General features: G+C 29.0%; 1 protein-coding gene across 1 annotated transcript in view; it reads left to right on the top strand.

Annotated features, from left to right (window-relative positions):
* Positions 1-6,370: 6,370 nt before the first annotated feature.
* Positions 6,371-18,197, top strand: part of LOC141535718 (uncharacterized) — a 34,028-nt gene continuing 22,201 nt past the window's right edge. The window contains exons 1-3 of the mRNA XM_074255812.1: positions 6,371-6,598; positions 6,691-6,886; positions 14,439-14,919. Coding sequence (XP_074111913.1) covers positions 6,709-6,886; positions 14,439-14,919 — 659 coding nt within the window. The 5' untranslated portion in view covers positions 6,371-6,598; positions 6,691-6,708. The remainder of the gene's footprint in view (positions 6,599-6,690; positions 6,887-14,438; positions 14,920-18,197) is intronic.

Here is an 18,197-nt window from a genome sequence, read left to right as displayed (position 1 = left end):
ATGGAAACATTTTGGTTTTATAATCGTGGATTGTAAATTTTAAATTTTTCGTGATCAGGACTCATATGTAATTTTATTTTATTCTTTGAATTTATGTTTAATTGAGTATGTACCTTATACGGATATGCTTTTTAAGAAATATGATGCAGACAATCTAGCAATCTAGAGTACTGATGGGTATATATAATACATGTAATTGCTTAATTTGTTTAAAAATACGGTTTGTTTTACTAATGGCAAATTATTGGTCATTTTTACCAACGGTTCGTCTTTGGCGGTTGAATTATTTTAATGTTGATTAATTAACGGGCATTAGTTTTGAATTATTCATTCGATTGAAGTTATGTACAATTAAACTAAAAGTATTAATTATGACTACAATAATTTTATAAATTATTGAGTTTGTATTTTAAAACAGTTGCAAGATTAGATATTTTCTTTAAAAAAATAACTTATAGTATTTTTATAAGACAATAAAAATTTTATTAAAATTAACATTGACTTGTCGTAGAGAAAAAATGTTTTAAAATAATCTTTTTGATTTAAAAGCATCAATTAATTTTTATATCAGTCTAATTAAATTTTTCTTTTAAAGATCAATTTTAGCTTGGAAAAAAAAATAGTTGAAGAATTACAATCCATATTACAATTTATATTACATTTTTTAAATTGAATATTTACAAATTTAATTCTTTAAGAAGTTAATTAAAAAACTGTAAATTTCTATTCAAAATTTTAGAATACAATTTTTGAGATTTGATCTCTGAAAAATGATATTTAAAACTATAACTTTTATGTTTTATTTTTTTTTTTTTTGCTTAAACTGTTGTTATTTGTAAATTTCATTCCTATTTTCTTATTTTCTTCAAATAATTTTTTTAAAATTTATTTTAAAGTCGCAACACCAATATAGTCTTTTGTCGCTTATAAAAATTACTTTTAAAGTTCATTACTTACTAAAAATTAACAATTTTATAGCATTTTTTTGAAACTACGATTTTAAAAAAATGTTTGCTATCAATTTAGATGAATTAAATTTTTTTTCATGACACTATAATAATTTTAATTGAAGTTATTTCGACATGGTTTTTTTTTTTTTTTGAAAAAATAAGCCACCATTTTTTATTAATATTTGCTCGCTGTTATCACTCACCAATCACACCACGTTTAATTTTTTCGAGTAAATTATAAGCAAATAGTGTTACTTCATAAATCTTATTGATTTTACAAAAATATATTTTTGAACCCCATTTTGTGAGCCAACTGTATAAATGTTTTTTATCATGGCAACCAAATTTTGTTTATTTTCTTGAAAGTGAGCCGAGTTCCCTCCCCTCACCTAAATCGCAGAATAAATTTATTCAATTCGATCATACGATAAAGCATAATTTAAAATTTATTACTCTTATTATTCTTATTAAAAATGAGACATTTCAGCATTCTTATCTACGGTCAATAAAAGGCACACAAAAAAAAAATAAAAAATTACGACAATAAATATCAATACAAAATTGCATATAATTTGTGAAACAAAACAACAATTGTTTTTATTTTTTCATCCATGGAAGATTTAAAAAACTAAAAGTTGATATCAGGATTGATATTGAGCTAATTATCCGCTATCGATCATCACCGGGCAATAAATTCTCTGAAGTTATATACAATATACAATACACCTTATGTACAATATAGTAAATATATTGAAGGTAGTAGCGAATCGAATTGGTGGAGAGTCTTCTTCAGAAAAGGCCCCGGGCGAAATCGTCGGAGGTACAAGTTAAGAGAAGAGATGAGTATAGAGACACGGTGGTTCTTATATTATGCAAATTGCTGCATCCGAAGAGGAGAATCTAAATGGGCGGAGAGAGGAAGTAAATATGTAATAATAAAAGAGAGTTTTATTTGGAAAATAAAAAAACAATCCCGGATCTATATTGATAGAAAAATTAGCTTCATTCAAGAGAAATGCATTCATAAAAAAGTAAATTTGATTCACGAAAACAAATCTTTAATCAAGATGCTAATTTTTAAAAGTCTGATCATTTTGAATCAAGTTAAATTAATTTGAATCAAAAGCAATTTCTTAGTTGAAGAATTTTTCTGCTTGATTTAAAATAATCAAACTATTCAAAATAATTTTGTTGGTTCAAAAATTTTTCCTCATTCTATCAAAACGTTTAGAAACATCTAAAGCCTATATTTTGACTCGATATCTTTACAAGTAGACACATCCGGTCTCTAAAATGTTCCCATATAATAGCCAATAAATAACGCGGGCCTAAGGGAAGAGAAGAGGGCCACTTTTGATAGCAATAATAATACAAGCGCTTCGAGCTATAAAGACCATATCAAATCAAGTATCAAGTCTTGTAATTTGAGTAAAGCTTCTTGACTTTCACCCCCTTTTTGCGCGATGCATCATTAACGAATCAATCGTTAATAATCATACATATATACCAACCAAAGTTCTATTCACAGTATAAAGAGTGTAGAACGTCTCAATGAAGTTTCACCAGACAATGATGAAGCTCTATACAATGTACACCAGATATGGATGAGTTTAGTCTAAAGTGAAAAGTTGTTATAGACATATTCAAAAAGACCCCCTTAGGAGCACCTACGGAGGTCTCAGAGTGGCTCGTTTCTTGATTTACGACGTGTGTTTAGGCGTTTAGCTTCACAGCTTCAGTTTTACCTATCGTTCTTTCCCCTATCGAAGAGCAGAGTTGTGAATTCGGTCCAGTTCATTTTATACTTTGGACTTTAAATTTTAGCTCACTCCCTTTCTCCATTTATTATACTAATTTTTAGGGTAGCAACTACCTAATGTAAACCGTGTCTATTTAAGTATCTTCAGGTAGTTTTTATTGTTCAATTCGGTTTCTGTACTGAGTTAGGGCATTTTACACGCTGGGTGCATCTATACTGGGTAACGAGGATAAAGATTCACTTTAAAGGGAAAATAAAATATGAAAGTTTGAGGTTACCCGCAGTTTTGAGATTGCCGTTTGGTAAAAGCAAAACCAAAGTTAAAGGTATAGTACATAGAAAAAAAGATAGCTAGATGTTTTATTTTATGCCAAGGCCACGATGGCCAAATAAGTCAAAAATATAATAATAAATAAATACATTAGAGATGGTAATAAAAATTGTAACTGAGAATTACAGTAATTTAAATAGCAAATATTTTACCAAGAGTACTCGTCAAAATGTTATCTTGGTTTAAGGAAACGGATATATTGGTTAATGTGAATTATTTTTTTTATCTTAAAAATGTTTATTTAGAAATTTTAAATAATTAAATAAAATTAAACTATTTCGTAATCAATACTTTTATTTCTCTGTTGTGTTGAATTACAAAATATTTTCGACTGAACAATTAAATACGTCGAATGCTGAAAAAAATACATTTTTTTGTTTATCTCTTTTAAACAATCATACATTTGTCGTAGAAAAAATAAACTACAAAAACTTCTTATATCTAGGTAATTTTTTGTTAATTTAATATAAAGTTACAAAATTTTTGGTCATCTGACAGTCCTAAATTGCTTATAGAGAGCTGTGTAGGAAAAAAATTTTTCATAAAACCCGACGTATACCAACACTGAATTGGCTAAGTGGTATCACTCTTTTTTAATAGCGCAATCCGATCAGGGTTCAAGCCCGATCTTGGCTATATTTTCATTATTTTCAGCTTGTAAGTAAAATTTATGTTTTTAAGTTGAGAATAGTTTCTTGAATTAAGAAACATTGTATTTTTGGATAAATTTATTTCTTAACACTATTTTTAAAAAATTTCTTTAAAAAGTTAGGAAAAATAACTTTTTTAGACCTAAAAATTTTTGAAAGCCCAATTGTTCTTTTTTTCTGTGTAGACTAAACTAGACCTCTCATATATTTTTTTAAAAATAAACTAGACTCAAGTTAACTTGTATTGCTCTTTATCTTGATCCTCGGTGCGGTATTTTTCTTTGATTATTTTCGATTTTTATGGTTTGCTCTTTTCCTCGCCCGGCAGAGCGCATTAGTATCGCGGTTTGCCGTTATATATCATCTTATACTATGTACATGGCTTTGGCTGAGTACTATAGAAGTATACTAATACCATCACCAACACTAGTACATAGTACATACACTCCAGGAGCCGTCAGGTCAACCAAGCTGTAATTTTATGATGGAAAGTTTTAGGGGAAGTTAGTTTTAGAAGAGAATAAGCTGTCGACGGAAACCACCAACAGGAATACAAACCTTTGTGTCTACCACACAAACCTACTACCCTTCTTGGGAAATTTATCAGTCACGGTTATAGTCATACATTTTTAGTTTACTTTCTTTTTTCTATTCATCGGCTACTGGAATTTTTGGTGCCGACTGCTCACTAAATTAGTTAACTTTTCCAAGTTTTGAAGAAAGTTAGCGGTAAGTTTTTTGGAATATCTTCATGGGGGATTATTAATTGTTTCTGGCGAAGAGTTATTAAAATTTTTACTACTTTTCACACGGATAATCTGTTGTAAAAAATTTTTCAAGCTGAAGGAAATTTATTTATTTTTTTTTAGAGAAGAAATTTCCAATTCGTCTAAGACAATTTTTGTTTTATGATTAATTATTGTGATCCTCATGATTGATAAACTTTTTTTAGACTCAGAGCAGGATAAAAAATTTTGGTTGAAGACGAATTATTTCTCGTAGCATTCAGTGTTATTTAAATACTGTCGGTCGTAAATTATTGTTCAGATATCAATGAAATTTGAAATATCAGTAGATTATGGTAAGATAATAATTTCATTAATTATTTTAAGAGAATTAGTTAGATTTTGAATTTTCAAATTCATGCATTTAGCATTAAGTCTCGTGAAAAATCACAATTTTTATTAGTTTTTATGAAAAGTACGAATTTTAATTAAAATTAAAACAATGAGGAAAAATATATATTAAATATTTTCCATAATTTAAAGTACAGATTTGAAATATGTGATAATACTGATTACATAAAAAAATTAGTCATATATCTGGCAAGTTCTATATCAAAAATTATCTCGATATATTAATTTTAGTAAAAATATACCATGAAAATATGGAAGTCCTTAATTTGACAATTCTTGAGATTTTACAACTTTTCATTTTTAGTAATGTTGTCAATTTCGGTGTCATCCTTATGAAAGTGAAATGGCTTGTTCCGAAAGATTTTTCTATCAGTCAATAAAAAAAAATTTTAGAAATGATCCTCATAACGCAACAAGACTTTAAAGTACAACATGCTAAAATTACAATAAAAATCCCCTTATAAGTGTCGAAACACGAGCAAAAACCAAAAACCTCAAAAAAAAAAAAATGATTCGCACGATCGTAAAACCAAAAACGTAATCTGTCCATAATCTCGAAATGTCTTTAGCAAAAACTTGGAGCCATCAGCGTGAAATTTACTCAATCGATCTCTTTCGACGCTCAACTCTGCAAAACCAGGCAAAGTACGGATGTTGTCGTACGTGTTGCAATTCTCTCCTCTATACACCTCACCACCATTTAATCTGCTCGTTTCACTCAATCCCTCTGTCTCTCTCTTCCTTACCATAAACGTAATCCCTTTCCTGACCCTTATCTAGCGCCCTCACACCAATCCGGATATCTCGGTGTCCTCTCCACTCGAGTGCACTTTACCTCCGCACCCATCCTCCAGACTCTTGAAATCCTTACCGGGTCATATACTCACCTTTTCGCTAGTCCCTCGATACGATGAAAACCCAAAACAATATTCTCGTAGGCGTGGTTTAGTGGCTGTCAAACCGCGCCCACTACGGTGTTATTAAAGATTCCTTTCTATGGAATACTACCTACAATGTTCCTCTCTGCAAGAGGCTTATATTACTAAATTACCATTGCACACACACACGTGTCTACTCTCAACTATCTACACCTTTCTCTTACACCAACAAGGAGCTAGCCGTACGCTTAGATTACACACACGAACAGCATAGCCCCGCCCACTCCGTGCTAGCTAACACCACTTGAGTAGCTGAACCCCAGTAGAGTTATTCTGCACACTCTGAGTGCGCGCGCACCGTCCTTTAAAGTCCTACCACACTATACTAAGTCCAAAGAGTGACGAGAGTGTTCTACCACTACACTTTACCACCCAACTCACACACTCCAGTTTACACCGTATAGCACGGAGGTGTAGAACTATACTTACAGTCTCTACAGTAGTTACACCGCAGAAGCGTTACACTGCGTGAAGAAGTGGAAACTTGACTAGTCTTTTGGTGGGAGGGGGGCTTATAGTGCCGTCATAGTATAGTTTGCTTAGTGTTGATGTCGAGTAGAGGCTGTGGTGGGGCGTGAGATTGTGGGAGGAGGAGTAGGAGATCAGTGGTGATCGAGAACTCGAGAAGCGCAGACGCGTTATGGTGTTGTGTTGCCTTCATACAAAAATATTTTCATATTTCGTTTATCCTTCGCATGAGTAACGTTCTCGCAGCCTCTGTTCTTCATTTTTTAACTATCGACTCCTCAAGGATTGTCATTAGTATCAATTGTTAATTGATAATCAATCATTAACCGCTAAAAGGTTATTTATAATTTATCGTACTGGTGATCTGTGAGTGAAGTGATAGACTTAGATATATATATATATATATATATATATATATATATATATATATATATATATATATTTGTTGGATTTTCGAGTGGTTTAAAGAATTAGGGATGTTAGCTAAGGGCGAGAGGGGAAAAGCGACGGACTTTAGTATCGCGGCCATAATGGCGCCCAGGGGTCCGTCCTTTGGACATTACCACCTGCAGGGACTTCAGGGTCTTGGTGATACTAGTAACACCAATGTTGAGTGTACCAACAAGTTTGACGCTTCACCTACTCTTGATCACCGTGAGTTTATGTTTATTATACCTTCCGACGGATGAATGCTTTTATCGCTTCAAATATTTATAATTTTATATTTTTAAAAAATCAAAAATTACTCTTCAAGATGATTTTACTTTTTAATTTTTACTCCAGCGGTATTTTTTGTGCTAGAAAGTAAAAATTTTATTTTCTTAAACCAGCTAAGTCAAAAAAATACTTCAAAAAAATTTTTTTTTGCATTAAAAATATTTTTATATGCAAAATAATTTTTGATGGTCATTAGTTATCATTTATAATTTTTTTTATCATACTTTTGATAGTTTTAATTCAAAATTATTCGTGATTTAAAAAAAATAAATCGTCAAAGTTGACTTTAAATCAACTAAAAATTTTTTATCATGATACAAAAAATCTAAAAAAAATGAAGGTTTTTGCCAGTGGTGACAGGATTCTGGGTGGTCATAAACTTCTGGATGTTAAGAGGGAAGCAAACGTTGCCCGAAGCCAGATCATATTTCTACATAACACTCCACTCGTGCTCTGCATAGTGTATTATATATCGTTGATTTTTTCGTTATAGTTATATAGTTGCTGTTAGCTTTAACTTATTCGAAGCTTTTTAGATCCTCCTTAAACACACATCATATATAGAATTCACACATGAGACCCGGACCACCCCGTCAGTGGTAGTGGGTAGTTTTTAGTCTGACAAAATGAGTCAGTCTGGTCAATCTCTATATAATTGATGGCCAATAAATAACAAATTTTATTTTTAAAGATCTGGATCACTTGTAGATTTTCCAGCCGCCACTTATCTAATTAATTTAAATTGAAATAAAAAAAGTTATTTATGTGAAGAGTGTCGTCTTACCGTCGGTGAAAGTCTCTCTAGACTCCAAACTGAGGAACGGTAATACTCACTTAGGCTTATGTTTATTCTGCATTTAATTATTAATTTCATTGTAAAATAGTTAGTTATAAAATTACTCAATTACCTGGAGACATTTAGTGAGCTAAGATAAATTTATTAGCAAATTTATGCCGGATAGTGTACTTGCCTTTTCAATTACCGATGCGGAGTCAATAAATTACTAAAATTATAAAAACATATCAGCACTTAACGGTGAATTATCATCAAATAATTCATTTATTTTTCCGATTAATTGGAATCGCTTTCTCTTTTTAATTTAAAATATTTTTTTTTTTTTTTTTATATTAATAATTACAATCGCAATCAAAGCAAAGCAAAGCTGTTCGCACTTGATATCTGAAATGTCCGTGTGATATTAATAGCATTGGCGTGTGTATAAATGCGTGGCTCTAAATGCACGCAACATTATTGTATATATAGCATTGTGTGCTCTCTGATGTGTTTTGTTATTGTACTCTTTACTCATGGAGAGATGTGTAAGTGCAATTGCATTACACACGCAATGGGAAACACATTTGGTACACATGAGGTTAAATTAGAGGTAGTGTGCTTATACTTTGATTCTTTGATGCATCTTTCACACGAGCCCTTACACCTCTTTATGATTTAAATTAAAGTAATTATAATTATAACTGGTGCAATATATGATATACTTCATGTTTTTTTTTTCTTCTTATTGTTGCATTACATGTTGAATAAATAGAAGTTTGTGTAAAGTTGGGTAATCATTTTTTTACATTCAAGGTTTGGAGTAATTTAAAAAAAAATTTTTTTAACTTTCTCTTTAAGTTTTTCTCTTTAAGCCAATTTTTTTATGAGTATAAATTTTTACAACGTCTGACCATACATCATCATATGTGAAACTAAAATTTAAAAATATTTTCAAAGAGAAAAACTCATTTTATAAAAATTATCTTTTTTCCTCGAATCAAATATTCAAAATTTTATCTCCTTTGATCGTGGTTCAAAATTTTTGTTCTTTGCTTGAAATAATTTTTTATCACTTTATGATTGTCACTTATTTTTTTTTGTGAAAAAAGAGTCAAAATTCCGTAATCTTTATGAAATAAATATTTAAGGACCAAAATTTTTAATCCAAAAATAACTAAAATTAAAGTTCTTCCAAGTAAAAGATTTTTTTTTTAAATCACAATTTTTCATAAATATTATAAGAGATCTATAAAAATCCATCAATGTTTCACTTGCAGGACTTTCCACATGAATTATAATTTATTAAGATAAAAAAAAAATTCGTGGTCAATGAAGCTATAAGTAAAAGTTCCCGTTCAGAACTTTTACTCTCTACAAAAAATTTCGCCAATAAAAATTAAACCATACGTATAAATAAATGTAAATGTTTGTCATAAAAAATCAATAATTAGGTGCGAAGTAAAATTTACCCATAATTTAAAAAATAAAAATTAATGAGTGCCTGATCACGAAAAAAAGCAATAAATTTTTTAATCTACATATTTTAAGTATAATAACATACATGAGCATGAATATAAAAAAATGAAGTTGAGTTGAAATAGTAATTTTTCCCAGTCGTCCAGGTCCTCGTACCTGGGAGCTCAGATCTTGTGATTATCTCTACTCAGCAACTTTCTTACACAAAGCCCGTCTGGTACCGGTATATCGACATCAGATCGACTCTTCAGTTAAACTTTAACAGTACTGCATACTCCCTACATACAACAGAAACGCGAAACTATTGCAAGCACGTAAGAGAAACAGATGCAGCTGGCTTATTCACTCGACTCTTGTTTTGTATATATATATATATCTATATATGTGTATGCATGCACCTCTACCATGATACTCCATAAGCAAGTGTGTATTCTCGCTCAGCAATTATCGGTCTTGATGCTTCCTGCGATGAGATACATCTGCAAAAAGGCAATTTTTGTTGCTGTTAATTTAACAAAAAGCTTGAAGAAAGAAAAAGAGAAAAAGAAGGCTGGAGGAAAATAAGAAAAGAGCCTTGGAGTAAGCAACCTCCGATTAAAATAATCATTATACTTAACAACACGCGGCTCTGTCGATGAAAACATCATATCTTTCCTCTTCTTGTGTTCCTTTAAAATGTAAAGAGTAGAAAAAAATAAGAGTAGCTAAGAGCTAAGTTTTACCGTGTTATAGCGAAAAGAGGAAGGAGGAAAAGAGAGGCTCGAAAATAAAAAATGTGGAATGATTTGAACGGCGAGTGATCTTTCTGCATAATTCGCTGTCGGGTGTGAAGCAAGTTTCTTGTAAATTGCACGTAAATACATATTTATATGTAATATTTATGCGGGCATGCCATCAACCGAGAAAATTTCAAACGCTTTGTGTTTACGTTTATTATATTACTTATTACTCTTTCTATGATTATCTTAGTATACATATATGTAGATTTGAGAGTATAGTTATGTGCTCATATATGCGCTTCAATAAATATACTTTGCTTATTTGGTTTATTTAGTTTTTATGCGCACGAGTTAATGAGCGATAATTATACACTGGGTCGAGTGTGTGTCCGTTATTAAAAATTTATGGGTTTTTTATTTTTATGGGTTCATTATATATGTTATATATGCATGATTTGTTATTGATAGGTTATGGGCCCAGGAAGAAAAAAAAAAATAATTTTACCATGAAATTATGTTCCAATTTTTCAAAAATTAAAAAGATATACGCAACATATTTTTGACTAAATAATTTATCAATAAAAAAATTATAATTAATTTTTTAAAATTCTAAAGATTATCCACTTAAATAAATATTACATAACACAGTTTAGAAGACTTTGATAATTAAAGCGTTGGATGGATAATTTAGCCGAAATTTAACAAAATAAAAATAAATAATGCAGCAATTTTAATTTTGAAGAGCAATTAAAAAAACATCAAGACCAATATATTTATCTACAATAATAATTATCAAGTATATCACCAGCTCGGTTAAATGTGTCTGAAAGTGCTGATATTTTTAAATAGTTAACAATAAGCAGTCAAAGCAATTACGATATTCCTCGTATTTGTAATTTATAAACACATTTTCCTGGTTAAATTCAATGTAGATACATATCCGTACATGCATACATAATTGGACAATTACATATATTTCCATATCTACTAGTTAAAAAGTACACAACAATAAATAATTCGAGAAGTTGTTAGCTTTTCAGAACTCACTTATTACCTTCTCACCAATAAATTTATCCTTAATTACACACACTTTTAATTATCTTCAGTAAAATATTTGTTTTTAAGCACATTAAGATTGAGATTATCTTTGTAAAATTACCCGTGAAATTATGTTAATGCTCATGAATTTTCGGTTAACGAGGATCATTTGCCACCCGATAGTGTTAATCGCGATAAAATTTTAACAAAAAAAAAAAAAAAAATAAATAAACCAAAAAAAAAAGCAGAGCTTTAATTATCAAACTAATAAATATAATTTGGGTAAAAGAGAATAAAAATGTAACATTAATGGTTAATTGGCCAATAATAGTAAAAATAAGTGTTAGTATTTTATAACAAAAAGTTATTTATCCAGAATAAATGATCGTAAATCAGTGATTATTTCTGCGTGGAGAACTCGAAACGCTGGTGGCCGAATTAATCACCCGACGTAAATCCTCAGTAGTGGGTTTTGCGCGAGATAGGTAAATAGTTTGCATATTTCACGTCAACGTGTGGGGGCTTATGTGTCCCATACTATATTCTACATACTATATTCCATACATATGTCGACATATATATGCTTTTTAATGGTTTTACTCACACCTATGCCACATGTCTGCTTATGTATGCGCATGAGTCTGTGTATTTTTTGCTCATATACGAACACATATGACTAAAAATATGTGTGGATGCGCAATGGTTAACTTACTATCGTCATAAGTATCTTTCCAACACTTTTAATGAGACTTATAGTATACATATGTAATAATAATAATACATATACATAATTATTATACATATATTATTATGTTTTTAGCCTTGACTTTTATTCAAATTATTTAATGATTATTGGTGTAATAATTTTTGTTTATTTGTTTTCATAAGGTACTTTCAGTAGCTTTTTAGAAATGCTGAAATTTTAATATATAGTAATTTGATTAATGAGACTTTTTTTTTTTTTTAAATGAGATATGATATTTATTTTAGATGAGAAAATTTAATTAAATTACTTTCTAGAGTTTATTTTTGTCGTAATATGTAAAGGGTAAAGACCAAAAATTTAATGATACGAAAACTAATTTTTTGCAAAAATATCTTTGACAAAATTATATTTTATTATTTTGATAAAGATATTTTTATCAGATTTATAAAATTATATTTTTTGGAGGGTTTTTTTTTATTAAATTTGATAAAATTTTTTTTTCATGCTATTTTTGAAATAAAATTTTGTAAAGAATATTTTTAAGAAAAAATTTTTTTAACAAATTAGACATGATAAGAAATTTGAGCTAATTTCAAAAATATTTTTTTTTTATAATCAAAAAATATTTTTCACAAAAAAAAATTATCTTAACAAAATTCCAAACTCAAACTTTAATAAAAAAAAATGAATATATTTCATACACTATAAAACCCAAATTTCCATAAACTTCAATATACATACTTCCAATTCTCTGACACAGAAAAAAAAAATTAACCATATGATCATTGATAAAGAAAAAGTAATGATTACAAAATTAAACAAACTGAACTACAATGCATTCGTTAACATTATGCATTCTGTAATCTTAGATCAACTTGTACACTATATACACTAATTACAATACATCTGACATAAATAAGCATGTAATAATAATTGTTTCCTCTGCATCATCTTTAATAAGTAATTAACACTTTATAATCCGCGTGTTTTAGCATAAATAAATTTATAATTAATCAGAAAATAATTAACTATTTTAATTCACAATAAAAATTTCAACTGTAAATAATTTATTCATTACATTATTATATTAACTTTGCCTGATTCAATTTCAATAAAGAATGATACAGTAATTACGACATATGACAGTTGAATCTAATAATCATCGCAAGACCATGGCATTTGACGACGTTAAATAAGGACTGTAATGATAGTTCATTTGCGTGAAAGGTTTCACTTAGATACCATCATTGCGATAACTACTTACATTGTGTATCTGCACAATGCAACTTTGTACAGACAATCGCTCAAATCAATACAATTATGTTAACATTTGAGCCTGATTGGGTTAAATTGCTGCATTAATATATGTATTTATTTTATTATCGAATATTTTGGAGGCTCACTAACGTCATACCCCGTAAATAATATTTTATGGTGTAAAATGTTAGTTTGGTAACACGATAGGTTAACTAAAAATTCGTTATTATCAAGACGGGAGAAGTTGTTATCAATTAATAATAGCTCTAAAACCTGTTTTCTCGTTTTAGAGTAGAATATTTAATATTATTACAATAATAATAATAATGGTCACAAAAAAAGTAAAAAGTTACTCTACGAGCGGTTAATCTTAATAAATAAAAATGAGGCCTATTTACGTGTTCAAGTTACATTAATTAAAGAAAATGTATGAAATGTAAAAGTTAGATTTTTTTAAATCGAGTTTACGTGAAGAAAATTGCTAAAAAATTATTTTTTAATTGTAAAAAATTTTTTTAACAAAAAAGATTTTGAACATTAAAGCTTTGAATTTTTTTTTTATTTTAATTCGATGATGGCAACTATTCTCATAGATATTGAACTGAAGAAAAAAATTTTTATCCAAGAATTTTATTTTTTAAAAAAATTACTTTTGTTAAAAAAAACCAACTTATAAATTAATTAATTCTAGAACTCCTATTTTGATTAAAAAAAATTATAATATTTACCGACTGATGATACGAAAATTTTAATCCTAGAATATAAAAATTAAAATATTGTTCAAAAGGATTTTTTAAAAATAACTATATTGGAACATTCTCATTCATTGCATCAAAAAAAATATTCTTGTGACTAAAAACATCCCTTTCGAAAAATTCTAGGTCAAGATTTACATTAGAATAATTAAAAAATAAATCAAATCAGCTGGCGACACACCCAATTAATAAATTAGCAAAAAAAAATAAAACGACAGATTAAAAAAATCTTAGCTTACATAAAATAAATATAAAAAAATGTTAACACATCCGTTCACTAATTAATACCGTGTATTCTACTTAGAATGAGTATATTATTAACTGTAATAAGTATTTTACAAAATATTTAAAAAAGTTTATTCCGAGTTGGCCGACGTTAATTGAAATAAATAGTATAAGGCAAGATATTATTTATTAAGAGTATTATAATAAAATGTAAAGCATGTAAATTGAAAACGTGTTCTCACTTTACACGCGTACACTTAACACTCCAGGGTATAACTATATAATTAGATATATTTTCATTAATTATTACTGTATTACGTAGCTAAATATACGAGACTACTGACAGTTTACATTTAATTACTTTATTTTTTCAGCCTGCAATTAATTAATTTTTTCTATAAATGAATAAATAAATAAATAAATAAATTGCACAGGTATATGCTTAATGTTTATTTTAGTTTTAGTACTGCAAGTAGTTGTATTAATACTACACTGCGTCAGTGTCAGTAGTAAATATGAATATTTTATTTTATTGCAGGAGTGTTAAGATCCTCGCCGGTTAATATCGTCGCGACGGCGACACTGGTAACTGGAGATGCGCTTCTAGACGACGAGGACGAGGACGAGGTCGACGAAGGTGTCGGGGAGGCGGAGAGTGTCGGTACTGAAAAATCAATTAATTGTGAAGACGATGAGGAAATAGATGTTGATGTCGAGGAATGCAGCAGTATTGATGACAGCCCTCTGGGCGGTGATGATTTGAGTGAACGAAAATATACCAAGAATATTAATAACAATAATAATAATAATAGTAATAAAAATAATAATGTTGATAGTAATGATAACAATAACAATAGCAGCAATAATAGAAATCGAAAGAACAATAAAAATCCCCACCACCGGCGGACTAGTTGCAATTCTGAAGAATTAAAAAATGTCGAGTGTCATCTTGAGACCAAAGAACTCTGGGATAAGTTCAACGAACTTGGCACTGAGATGATCATTACAAAAACTGGGAGGTGAGATAATTATGTCTAATTTTTATTTAGTTTTCACTTTTTTTATCATTGTTTAGAAAGTGGTTCAATTTTTTTTTTTTTTTTTTTTTTTTTTTTTAACGAAAGAATCGAATTATTAAATGGTTTGATTTTTTTGAACAGTCAGATATTTTTTTTTCTTGAAATTTATTCATAAAAAAATCGAAAGACAATTGATCATTTTTTTTTTTTTTTGGTGCGACAAGAAAATTTCACAGGAATTGTAAAAAACAATAAGTGAAATTTTTTAGATAAAAAAAACAATTTGGAACTAATTTATGCTCAATAAAATCCAAAAAAATTAATGTTTACTAATTTTATTCCCATAAATGGTATACAAATATGACTTTATCGAGTCCACATTACTTCATACCAACTTTTTGCAGATAAGTCGTAACATAATTTATCACCTTAATGACTCAGTGTAATTAAGAAGAACTAATCAATTCTTTAAAATCTGATGTATAATATTTTTAGTATCCCCTCTGAAATAATAATGTTATTAAAAGAAAACACGCGAGTTATATTAATTTAATCAAGATATTATATTAATTTAATCAAGATCAAGATGTAAAAACATTCTTTAACGACTTACATGTGTACGTGTTTTTTAAAATGGACATATAACAGTTAGGCTAAATTTATGTCTTGCCGATAGGCATTTAAAGATTTGTCGGATGTTTGTTTTATTTTTAATGTCCATGCAGGTAAAGGACTTTTGCGGTAATTTTATTGACACTTTAGCTTTGATGTATTCCTTCTCGATTTTTGCACTTTCAATTCTACTAATGCAAAATTAAACATGATTTTTATATCAATTAAAACGATTTTTGATTGAATTATCAGTTGCAATGTATGCAAAAATATTTCCGTACCTCGGCGTTTGTATTCGCCGGCGGATGGATGGAATTTTTGTATGCGTATGTGTATGTGATCATGTAAAACACACGTTAAACACGAATATCTTATAATTCCGGCGTGGTCACGCATATTCCGAGCAGCAGAAAGGCATGCAGCTGCGACGTACGACCCTATACGTACTTTACTTTTAATAAATTAGCATAACCTATAAAATTGGACACCATTTTGTGGAGCGAGCTTTATGATTGTACGACCTGTTAATTATTTTGAAATATTTTCTACGTATACAAGTTAGCTACCGATTGATAATTATAATGGATAAATGAATGATAAGTAATAAATAATTAATATAAGTTAGTTTTTCTGTAACTAAGTAGCCTGATCATTTCTATGGCTTATCCTTATCGACTTAAAATACCCCTGATAAAACAAAAGGAATCAAAAGAATTAGAAATAACTTGATTTTTAATCATTTTTAATGATATCTAATCCTTCCAATTCTTTCTCTTATGGACGTTTAACACGGAGAAATTCTTTTTAATTCTTTTTTTTAATCAGAGACATAAAAAAGACATTAATTATTCGGTAACGAGTAATTAATTTGACTACTAGACATGTTTATCGATTAATTGCCTCTTTTTTGTTATCAAAGCTCTTTAATCAACGATTTGATTGAGTTGTTTGTAAAATCTGTCACTTATCAGCCCCGGATGATTAATGGGACTCAGTTTCATGAAAATGTATTTTAGATTTCGAGTCAAAGGAACCGAATAGGCCTCGCTTAGGGTATAGAGATATTTTTATTTTAGATATTATTTAAAAGCTATTTATATTTATGGAAATTCATTAGCATGCAGTGTTGAACATACTTGGGACTTAATGACAGAATTATGGTAATTAATAAAGTATTTCTAATCATTAGATCAGTTAAAGTGTAACAATTAAAAATAAAAAAAAAATTTTTTATAGCTACTGAAAAAAATTAAAATAATTTTATTTTCTAGCAGATTAAAAAAATCATTTTCAACAATTTTACTGTTTTAAATTAAGATGAAAAATTATTTTGTTCAAGAAATTTTTTACTTGATTCAAGGAAAAATCAATTTTTTTTACTTCCATATTTTAAATTTCATTATTTTTAGTTTAAATATTCTGTTTATCTAAAAATGACGACAGAAAAATTTAATCAGAAGAAATAAAGTCACTTTTTATGGATAAAAATAAAGTATCTGAATTCAAACCACAGAAAAAAAAAATATTTTTTTGAAACAGTAAAAAAATTATTTTTGGTGTAAGATAATAATAAGTTTGCACCAAATTTAAAATACCTCGAATGATTAAAACACTGTACTTTTGAACATTCCACACCGAAAAAAATGAAATGAAAAGATAAAAAAGAGATAGAAAAGTGAGTAGGTGCGGACGAGCAGCTCAGACGAGACAGGATGCAGTAGAGTGTACAAGTTGGTCACGCGAACCCTTCATCAAGCAATACACATATATGTGGACGTATATATCCACATAGGGCACACAGTAGTCATGGAGCATATAGGCACCTACAAAACAATAAAAGACAATAAAGCAAAATCATCCAGTCCGTCTGCTATAAGTTCTGCATTATTATAATTATTATTATTATCACAATGAATACTACACCTATTGTATCTACGATTATAATTACAGCGACACCTGGCCGTCATTAGCCGGACAAAGGTATTGACACAAAAGTGAGAATACTTTTACTGTCTACGAGATGTTTCGATCTATATCTGCTCCTGGAATTACTCAAAATTTGATTTTGATCCTCTAACTTGATTGTGATATCTAAGCGAGTTAAGTTTAGTCAACACTTCTGTCATTAGTCGAATGTCTCCCTTGCAATTATATTAACCTCACAGTTGACCTTGTGCTAAAAAGGATCGAGCTGATCTTTAATGCGTGTTATTACTAATTGCTTCACAGTTTCCAAGTTTGATGACGATATTTTGGGATAATGATTATTGTGATATAAATTACCGACAGCTTGGAGTGGTGACGAATTAGTAGGCGGTGAACTTTTGACTTGAAGTTAGGGTTCCTAATTCTATTGTATTTTATAGGACAGTATTTTAACGGTTGGTAATAGACAAGTGTGAAGTTTGATGTTCTGGTCGTCGGGTGGGTGAATCAATTCAAACAAGTATATTAAATATAATTTCTTTGATAAAAAATACTCACAAATTTTTTTAACAATAAATAAAATTTGAATTTTTATTGTAAAAAATAATTATTTAAGAAAAACCACGTTTTTCTAGGCTCAAGATTTTTTTTTCCCGTAGAAAAATTTTTGTACGATAGGAGGGGATTTAAAATTATTTTTACACGAAAAAATTTAAATAGAGGAGATGATTCTGAGCTTA

The sequence above is a fragment of the Cotesia typhae genome, unplaced genomic scaffold (assembly GCF_013202065.1).
Source record: "Cotesia typhae breed Kobodo isofemale line unplaced genomic scaffold, CoteBio_Ctyphae scaffold_152, whole genome shotgun sequence".
NCBI classification, from domain to species: Eukaryota; Metazoa; Arthropoda; class Insecta; order Hymenoptera; family Braconidae; genus Cotesia; species Cotesia typhae.
The sequence above is the reverse complement of the archived record's forward strand: the minus strand, read 5'-3'. Positions and strand labels throughout refer to the sequence as shown.